This window comes from Oncorhynchus tshawytscha, linkage group LG28 (assembly GCF_018296145.1).
Source record: "Oncorhynchus tshawytscha isolate Ot180627B linkage group LG28, Otsh_v2.0, whole genome shotgun sequence".
NCBI classification, from domain to species: Eukaryota; Metazoa; Chordata; class Actinopteri; order Salmoniformes; family Salmonidae; genus Oncorhynchus; species Oncorhynchus tshawytscha.
In genome coordinates, this window is record NC_056456.1 from 9,368,344 (window position 1) to 9,379,125 (window position 10,782).

The window sequence follows — 10,782 nt, forward strand, 5'->3', positions numbered from 1 at the left end:
CCACTCCACCCTTCCATAACACAGCACACTACTCCTCCACCCTTCCATAACACAGCACACTATACGGTTACTTTAACCATATCTACATATCTACTTTTATAGCCTCGCTACTGTATATAGCCTGTCTTTTTACTGTTGTTTTATTTCTTTACCTACCTATTGTTCACCTAAAACCTTTTTTGCACTATTGGTTAGAGCCTGTAAGTAAGCATTTCACTGTACACCTGTTGTATTCGGCACACATGACAAATCAACTTTGATTTGATTTGACTACCACTCCACCCTTCCATAACACAGCACACTACCACTCCACCCTTCCATAACACAGCACACTACCACTCCACCCTTCCATAACCCAGCACACTACCACTCCACCCTTCCATAACACAGCACACTACCACTCCACCCTTCCATAACACAGCACACTACCACTCCACCCTTCCATAACACAGCACACTACCACTCCACCCTTCCATAACACAGCACACTACCACTCCACCCTTCCATAACACAGCACACTACCACTCCACCCTTCCATAACACAGCACACTACCACTCCAGCCTTCCATAACACAGCACACTACCACTCCACCCTTCTATAACACAGCACACTACCCCTCCACACTTCCATAACACAGCACACTACCCCTCCACCCTTCCATAACACAGCACACACCACCTCCACCCTTCCATAACACAGCACACTACTACTCCACCCTTCCATAACACAGCACACTACCACTCCACCCTTCCATAACACAGCACACTACCACTCCACCCTTCTATAACACAGCACACTACCACTCCACCCTTCTATAACACAGCACACTACCCCTCCACCCTTCCATAACACAGCACACTACCACTCCACCCTTCTATAACACAGCACACTACCACTTCACCCTTCTATAACACAGCACACTACCCCTCCACCCTTCCATAACACAGCACACTACCACTCCACCCTTCTATAACACAGCACACTACCCCTCCACCCTTCCATAACACAGCACACTACCCCTCCACACTTCCATAACACAGCACACTACCCTCCACCCTTTCATAACACAGCACATTACCCCTCCACCCTTCCATAACACAGCACACTACCACACTCCAGCCTTTCATAACCAGCTCACTAGCCCTCCACCCTTCCATAACACAGCACACTACCCCTCCACCCTTCCATAACACAGCTCACTCCCCTCCACCCTTCCATAACACAGCACACTACCCCTCCACCCTTCCATAACACAGCACACTCCACCTCCACCCTTCCATAACACAGCACACTCCACCTCCACCCTTCCATAACACAGCACACTCCACCTCCACAACACAGCACACTCCACCTCCACCCTTCCATAACACAGCACACTCCACCTCCACCCTTTCATACACAGCTCACTACCCCATCCACCCTTTCTTAACACAGCTCACTACCCCTCCACCCTTCCATAACACAGCACACTCCACCTCCACCCTTTCATAACACAGCTCACTACCCCTCCATTAGAGCCATTTAAAATCAGTTATATATTTTTTCCTGATTCCGTTTACTCTTTTCCCAAATTCCCTTTTCTCTGTTTTGTTAATCCAGGTTTCAGTTTTCATTTCTGTTTCAGTGGTTCGCCCTCAGAATCACCCTTTATTACTAGAAAAACAACAACATTTGATCTTTAAGTCCGTAATCATGCTTAAATCACATCAGGAGACAACTTTTGAGGACTGGGAAAAAAACAGGAAATGTAGATTTTTGGGTGTGCACCAGCCAGAGGCCGTTGTTTGGTTAGCTATGCTTCTGTAGCGCTCATGTGGTTGCAGAGTTTGCAAAACAAATGGCCGCTGGATTGATGCAAATAATCATGATATCATTCTGCCAGGTCAAATGAATGCAAGTTCAATACTTTTAGTTGATTTCCTACTAAGTTCAATAAAAACAAAATGAATTCTGTCTTAATGTCTGGATTCAGTGATTCCGACCGGGATTTTATACAGCCCTACAAATGGAAACAGCGGTTGTAAAACCGTACATACAGACACCACAAGAGTTTGGTGACACCTTCATTGGTGAGGACGGGCTCATGGTAATGGCTAGAGTGTTATAGGTGGAACGATATCAAATGCATCAAACACATTCCATTTACCCCGTTCCAGCCATTATTATGAGCCGTCCTCCCCTCAGCAGCCTCCACTGGTAGACACACACGCACCACACACATTACACGGTACAGACACACAGCACAGCCCTTAGATACCAACGAGCCTCAGGTTACGACACACACATGAACATACACACGAACACACACATGAACGCACATACACACACTTTGTATTGTCTTCTATGTGTTGACTCCCAAAAAGGGTAACTAAAACAAATGGGGAACCCATGCACGTAAAGAAACCTGGAATTGAACATATTTCTGCATCTCAGGCTGCATGTATTAGCAGTTTGTTTAACTGTGAGCAGCCTATTGCAAACACAGTTGTTGTGAGGCTGATCTAAAGCCCTCTGGGGTCTTAATACTTCTGGTTTAACTTTGTTAAATAATAGATGTGGGCTGACTCTTCCACCGAAGGTTCTGCTGCTGCCGGACTTCGGGGAGTGTTCTCCTAGCGAGATAAAATGCTCTCACAGAAAAATATAGAGCACATTAATACACAGGCTCTCTGAGAAAGACTAAACATGCCTGTGTGTAAGTGTGTCCTACTATGACGTCTTCATGTGTTCTTGGCAGGCACTTCTCTCTACAAGGAAACATGGACTAGATGAATAATGTGTTGCATCTCAGCAAAGCACTGTAGCAATTAAAACCGACGACGACAGGCAGTGTAGACAGCCATATACTGCAGTTGGACACGGTCAGAGGGAGAAAGAAGGATGAGAAAGAGAGGCATAGGGGAGTGACAGAGAGAAAGAGTAAGAGAGAAACAAGAGAGGAGGGCCAAACATGTGAGTTAATGAGAGACTCAGCAGTGACAGAGAAGGTCATGGTCATCAACCTGAGGGAAGAGTGCCTCTGTCACCGCACGCACGCACGCACTCACACACACACACACACACACACACACACACACACACACACACACACACACACACACACACACACACACACACACACACACACACACACACACACACACACACACACACACACACACACACACATAGTTTTGATGTCTTCACTATTATTATTATAGAAAATAGTAAGCATAAAGAAAAACCCTTGAATGAGTAGGTGTGCCCAAACATTTGACTGGTACTGTACATATACAATGTTGTGCACTTATCATGAGTTTACTGTGCTGTAAAAGCGCAGAGTAACAGAGGGATTCTGAGGTAGAACACACACACACACACACACACACACACACACACACACACACACACACACACACACACACACACACCCTGTGTCATCACCTGTGTCTTTTGAGAATGATTCCGTCACAATGAGGATCACCATGTGGAACAACACTATCTAATCGGTTTCTGTGCACTCGATTAATGAGAGCACAAGTCGCAAGGGGAGCGTAAACCACAATGGTACCGCTCATGGGGCTCTACTATAGCCTAGTGGCCTGGCTCAGGTTGTGAATCCATCAATGTGAGGCAGAAATGTCACGGCCAAGCGCATAATAGATTGTGAACAATGTATCAACAATACACAAGCATTCGCTAAGACACAGACATAGAATTTCTGGTGGTACATTGTTCAAAGGAATCTGTGTGTACTGCATGTGTGTTTGTGTGTCTGTGCATGTGCGTGTGTTGATCTTCATTTCAAAACCTTATCCGCTGTTTTGAGAAGGCTATTTGAAATGATACCTCCCCTTGTCTATCTATGCCATAAAATAAAAATCTATTAAAAAAAAAACTTCCCCACGCCTTTTCATTGGCTAAACATGGACGTCAATCGTCACACTAAACACTTGTTTTAATGGCAGTCTGTCTGTCTAACCTACACCCCACCAAATCTATTATTAAGCCTAATTAATTTTGCATTACAACATCGCAGATGAATAATAGATCAGAAGTGAGGGATAAGAGAGAGAGGGGAGGGGGAGAGGGAGAGACATGCAGAGAGACATGCAGCTGCACAGTGCAAGCAGCCAATTATTTCTGATGAAGCTGTCACTCCTCCAGTAAAAGGAGAGAAGGGTGAGAAAGAAAAAGAGGGATGTGAGAGGAAGGGAAACGGCAATTAGAGACGAGTGAAAACCTCCTCTGCGTGCACACACACACACACACACACACACACACACACACACACACACACACACACACACACACACACACACAAACACGAAAGAGAGAGCTAGGATTCAAAAGAAAGAGTGGGGTGAGAAATAACTAGATAAACCATTAGAGGGAGGGAGAGAGACTGTGAGAAAGAGAACGAGAGAGAGAGAGAGACAGGGAGAGAAAGATATAGTAAGACAGAAAGAGAGAGGAAGAGACAGAGTGAGAGACAGGGGAAAGAGAGAGCGACAGGAGGAGAGGAGAGTGGCATTAATATGGGTTAGCGGGCATGAGAAGAGCAAGCTGTTATTTTCCATTTCACACTGCTTTGGGGGGTTGGCCCTGTTATAGTATTTTATACGACACATTCGAACTTCCCATCTTGTATGTCGGCTATGTGTCTGAAACTCAGTGAGTGAGTGAGTCTGTGAATCCCAAACCACCACCTTGCCCCTACCAACTCGCTCTGAGTGCCTTCCATTGTCAAGTGTTTCTGACGAACCTCCAACGGTGACTTCCAGAGAGGGGAAATGGGATCAAGAAACCCATCAGCTTCGGGACACACTCCTGACTTGTAACATTCACTTTTTAAATAACAAAACAAGCATGAAATTCAAATGAACAAATCCCCGCTGTAGTTTTACCATATATAGTCACAGTTAAACATTTCATTTGGGGGATGTTATATCTGTTACATGTGTCAAGTCTCGAAATCGGACATAAATAAATGCACGTGAATATAATAAGGCACAACTCCATTCTTGTGTATAAAATGGAGCAAACTCCTAACGTATCGCAGTGCGTGTCGGGATAGCACTTCGCCCTAAAGCCTGATGCCTTGCTGGCTCAGTCGAAGTGGCTATCTGAGGGTCGAATTAGCCCCAACACCCTCAATAATTTTCACTCCCTGTGCTTTGCACACTTGTGCAACTGGCAGAGGCGTGTGTGAAGGCAAACGGAGGGCCGAGGGGCAAGGGGAAGGGGTGAATAAGGATTCAGCCACAGAGTGCGCTGTCTCTCTGTATCCTTCCTTTGCTTCTCCACCTCCCTCTCCCTCCCCTCTCTCTCTCTCGCTCTCTCTCACTATGGATCGATTTCAGTGTATTTGAATTCTTTCATTTATAATTTGTATTAGGATACAGATTTTGAACATTATATTTTTTAATTTGTAATGCAACATTTGGATCACTTAATTCATAAATAAAACTTGTATTTCATAATATGAAACTGAATTGAATGCATATTACATTCAGTTTTAAAATTTGAATTGAATTTAAAATTCAATATTTGTATATTCAGTTTCAATATGGTATATATTGCAATCATTGTCCGTGTATCAAGTTTACAAACTATAATTTCAAGTTCATCAAAGTTTCATATACTGTATTCAACTTCTCAGATGCATTCAGATTCAGTTTTCAAATTCATTTCTCTAAATTGAAATGGAAAAAAATCTAAAAAATCTTGAGAACAGAGAGAATCAAACTCTCTAAACAGAAGCTGATGGCGGTTTCTGAATCCAATGTGGCATGCTGAATATATTTTCCCATTTAAGTGCAACAGAGGTGGTTTAGTGATCCATGCATGTGATGAGCAACCTTGCCTGAGACCTGAAGACGTATTAGTTTGACTGTTGGGGTTCTAACCCAGGTCTCCTGTGTGCCAGACAATGCAACTTTTCAGGTCTCAGACAAGTTACTCGTCACGCGTGCGTGGTCACCAAACGACTTGTGTTACACTTTACCCCCATTTGACCTCCTTGAAAATATTTATCCAAGTCAGAGGACCAATGCCTAGGCTTTAGTTCAGCTAGCTAACATAGGGGTGGAAGGTAGACTAGCGGTTAAGAGTGTTGGACCAGTAATTGAAAGGTCGCTGGTTCGACTCACCGACTAGGTGAAAAATCTGTTGTTGCGTCCTTGAGCAAGGCACTTAACCCTAGTTGATCTGGATAATAGGGTCTGCTAAATGACAACTTTTTTAAAACAAAAATGAAAAGTCTTAATTCAGTTAGTCACGTTACCCTTATAATGACTACCCTTGCCAGTGTTTAGATACTGACTGTTTCTTGGAATTGATGGCTTTTACAGTTGTGGCTAGATGGAGTACAGCTACAGACAGAAGTGACTTTACGTAGCAGGTTAGGAGAACTAATGCAGCAGGTTAGGATAACTAATGCAGCAGGTTAGGAGAACTAACGCAGCAGGTTAGGATAACTAACGCAGCAGGTTAGGAGAACTAATGCAGCAGGTTAGGAGAACTAATGCAGCAGGTTAGGAGAACTAATGCAGCAGGTTAGGATAACTAATGTAGCAGGTTAGGAGAACTAATGCAGCAGGTTAGGAGAACTAACACAGCAGGTTAGGATAACTAATGCAGCAGGTTAGGAGAACTAACGCAGCAGGTTAGGATAACTAATGCAGCAGGTTAGGAGAACTAACGCAGCAGGTTAGGAGAACTAATGCAGCTGGTTAGGAGAACTAACGCAGCATGTTAGGAGAACTAACGCAGCAGGTTAGGAGAACTAACGCAGCAGGTTAGGAGAACTAACGCAGCAGTTTAGGAGAACTAACGCAGCAGGTTAGCAGAACTAAACCAGCAGGTTAGGCGAAACTAAGGTAGCAGGTTAGGATAACTAACACATCAGGTTAGGAGAATTATGTTAAGGTTAGGAAAAGGGTTAGGCTTAGCTGAAATGCTGTCCCTGACGTGACAACTACATGGAGCTATAATCCATCTAGCCACAACCGCACTGTAGAAGCCATCAGTCCTGAGAAACCATCTGTATCACAACACCTGGACACTTGAAACGAACCCGTTTACCATAAAACTAAGACGTGTCCAAGGAACAGATCTTCAGGTTCATCATCACATAAGCATGGCTCACCGAACCACGCTCTTCTGATGAGTAACCTTGCAGGAGCTTGAAGACTTGTATTAGTGTAGCGATTGGGGATGGTGTAAAACTCACTCCTCAGCCTGATGTGTCGCCCCGCAATTGAAGAAGGCCTTTTTTAATAGCACAAGGGGTTGGAATGCTTCAGGAGTGTGGTCACGTGTGTTTTTGAGGGAGAAATCCAGAGTTCTAGTCTCCAAATGAGCTGAATCAGGGGGAAGCGGTACTCGCTAAGCGGGCAGCGTGACATCCTTTGCAACGGTGCCACTGGACTGAGATCTGACGTTGCGCTTGTTCAACCACTGGGGTCGCTGTGAAGTGAGTTTGGGGGGGGGGATGACATCGTGTCGTCCTTTACCTGACCTTATCCCTATACTTTGTCTAAGTAGGCTAACACAGTCTTGTGACATGCAGGAGACCTGGTTCAAACCTTATAGAGGCCAAATTCCTTTTGTTTTTTTGTGACACCCCCATCTAACATGTCCTGCCTGGCCTGTGAAATATTAGGGGAACCGAAGACAAGTCCATGTTGCAGAGAGTCTTAGCTTTCTTGAATAATAACTTCTACCCAACATGGTTCAAATGTAGAGCCAAATAGGAAGAAAATATATTCAACATGCCACATTGGCTTTAGAAACTGCTAGACGCTTCTGTTTACCACAGTGAGTGTTTGATTCTATCTGTTCTCCTCTACTTTACCTGGCTGGCAATGTACCACCATCTGATGTTGTCTCTGGTTTTGAATCTGAATTTAGAGAACTGAAATTAAAAACTGAATCTGAATTCATCTGAGAAGTTGAATATCCAAAACCTTGATAAACTTGAAATTAAGGTTTTTAAATGTGATACACAGACATGAATGCAATATCTACCATATTGAAAATGAATATATAAATGTTGACTTTGAATATTTAATTCAATTGATATTGAATTGTTAAACTGAATGTAATATCAATTCAACACAGTTTCAAAACATGAAATACAAGTTCAATTTATGAATTAAGTAATTCAATATGTGCATTACACATTTTAAAATATTAAATAAAAATTCTAGATCCTAATGCAAATTCAACACTTTGGAATTCAAATGCAATTTCTATTGGCTCTGAAATCGCTCCATAGTCTCCAAACACACACTCTCTCTCTCTCTCTCTCTCTCTCTCTCTCTCTCTCTCTCTCTCTCTCTCTCTCTCTCTCTCTCTCTCTCTCTCTCTCTCTCTCTCTATCTCTGTATGTGTAGTGGGCTGGAAAGAAGAGGAGCAGAATTCGATTATTTTATGTAACGGAATGCTGCTCTCTACACTGCTGCCACTTGGCATTGACCTACAATGAATCTAGACAAACAAACAAACAACACACACACACACACACACACACACACACACACACACACACACACACACACACACACACACACACAACACACACACACACAGGCACACACACACGCACAAGCACACGCACACAAACACACACACACACACAAACACGCACAACCATATCCCTCCTTTTCATCTCACTCCCTCTCTCTTTCCTTTCTGCCTCTCCCTTCAGATCTTTCTTTCTCATCTGCTTTCTCTCTCTTTCTGTCTCTATCTGCCTCACTCTTCAGTTTCCCTTCTCTCGCGTTCTATGTCTCTCTCTCTCTCTCTCTCTCTCTCTCTCTCTCTCTCTGCCATTCCTGCCCCTGCTATTCCTGCTCATGCATGGCACACAGAGTGAACAGTCTCAAGCTATCTACATGGCTCTGTTTACTGCTGTTTGTACAGTACCTTCTCTTTCTCTCTTTCACTCCCCCCTCTCCCTCACTCCTTTCTGTCTCTCTCTCACTCTCCTCTCTCTCATTCTCCCCAATCCTAAAGGAATTGGCAACTCTTCCCCAGATGTCTTTGGGAAAAAGCTTTTATACCATCTTTCATTCTGTACAAAACCCTGGCAGCATGTAGGCGGCAGAGTACTCACCCCAGGTAGGGTTTTCTGCTCATGCAATGCATTCTGGGCTTTGATGGCAGAATCCCGGGCACAGTAGGTGAGAAACGCACAACCTGTCAATCAAAACAGATCAACAAGGGTTAGTCACACACACACATGTTTTATTTAATTTAATTTAACCTTTATTTAACTATGCACCCTTGCTTGCAAACTCTCTCTCTCTCTCTCTCTCTCTCTCTCTCACACACACACACACACACACACACACACACACACACACATGCTTGCTCACTCGCACACACTGGTATACACACACACGCACACACATGCACACGCACACACACACACACACACACACACACACACTGGAACACACATGAAGGACACAGCCTAATCCTGTTGATCATGTATGTGTAGCTTGCCAATGTGATGCAAAGACATGAGTTGTTTAAAAAATACAGAACATTTCGACAATAAACATTGAGATCCTTTTGATTTTTTGCCAGATATTCTAAATGTTTGTTTGCATCACGACACACTAGGATGGCGAGAGGATAAACTGTAGGCTATGCGCGCACCTGGCGCAAAACGGTTAAGATAGGTGTGTAATAATTAGGGCAAGAAAAAATGAGTTGGGATGCTACAGTAGCCCTTATAGCAAAAAAATGTACCTGATATTTACCGAATATCCCACAAGTCACATGGGGTTTTTAGTAGGAGCCTACAAGGTACCTAGGCTAACACACTACCGCTAGAACAGATATCACAAGAGAGAATAGATGATGAGAGACACTATATATCACAAAAAGGTACAAACATGGAATGACTATTGCGTTTCATACAGATGATAATTACAGTAATTACAATGTAACGACCAACTGTAGCCTAAGAGGAGGCGCAGACCCGACATAAAACGCTACCTTTATGCATGCCTGTGTATCGGTCCTTCAGAACAGACAGTTCGTGGATTTTCCCAAACTGTTCAAAGAGAGGTTTCAGGTCTTTTTCCTCGAGGTTCCGCGGAATCTGTCCAATGAAGAGCTTGATGGCGTCCTGGTCTTTCATGGCGCCGCAGTCCGTGTGCATGGAGACAGTTTCTGGTCCGTTCATGGGTTTCGGAACCGGGATGTGCGCGAGTTGATTCTGATGAGGGATAAGTAGGAGCGGCTGCTGTAGAAGCAGGTTGACGGGGGCGGGATGAGTCGGCTGGGGATGATGCTGCTGCTGATCCCTTCTGCTTTCACTTTGCGTAAATCTGGCCATGCTGAGCTGGGAGCAGGTTGGAGGAGAGTGACAACACACACACTGAGACACACACACACTAGTACTGAGATGGAGAGAGGATGCACTCAGATGGAAACGACACGGGCTTGAAGATAATCGTTGGTTCTTGAGCGACACCTCCAGGAGATGATGATTTACTGACTCAAGGATAGATATACATTACATGACCAAAGGTTTGTGGACACCTGCTCTTCGAACATCTCATTCCAAAATCATGGGCATTACTATGGAGTTGGTCCCCCTTTGCTGCTATAACAGCCTCCACTCCTCTGGGGGGGTTTTCCACTAGATGTTGGAACATTGCTGATGGGACTTGCTTCCATTCAGCCACAAGAGCATTAGTGAAGTTGGGCACTGATGTTGGGTGATTAGGCCTGGCTAACAGTCAGCGTTCCAATTCATCCCAAAGTTGTTAGATGGGGTTGAG

The 10,782-nt window shown here is 44.2% G+C and overlaps 1 protein-coding gene across 2 annotated transcripts in view; it reads right to left on the reverse strand.

Annotated features, from left to right (window-relative positions):
* The window catches only part of LOC112226631 (CUGBP Elav-like family member 5), a 42,108-nt gene extending 31,701 nt beyond the window's left edge, over positions 1 to 10,407 (reverse strand). For both annotated transcript variants that reach the window (XM_042308214.1, XM_042308213.1), the window contains exons 1-2: positions 9,992 to 10,407; positions 9,102 to 9,184 (exon numbers count right to left, since the gene is read on the reverse strand). In XM_042308214.1, the coding sequence (XP_042164148.1) occupies positions 9,102 to 9,184; positions 9,992 to 10,334 (426 nt within the window). In that variant the 5' untranslated portion in view covers positions 10,335 to 10,407. The remainder of the gene's footprint in view (positions 1 to 9,101; positions 9,185 to 9,991) is intronic.
* Positions 10,408 to 10,782: the final 375 nt, after the last annotated feature.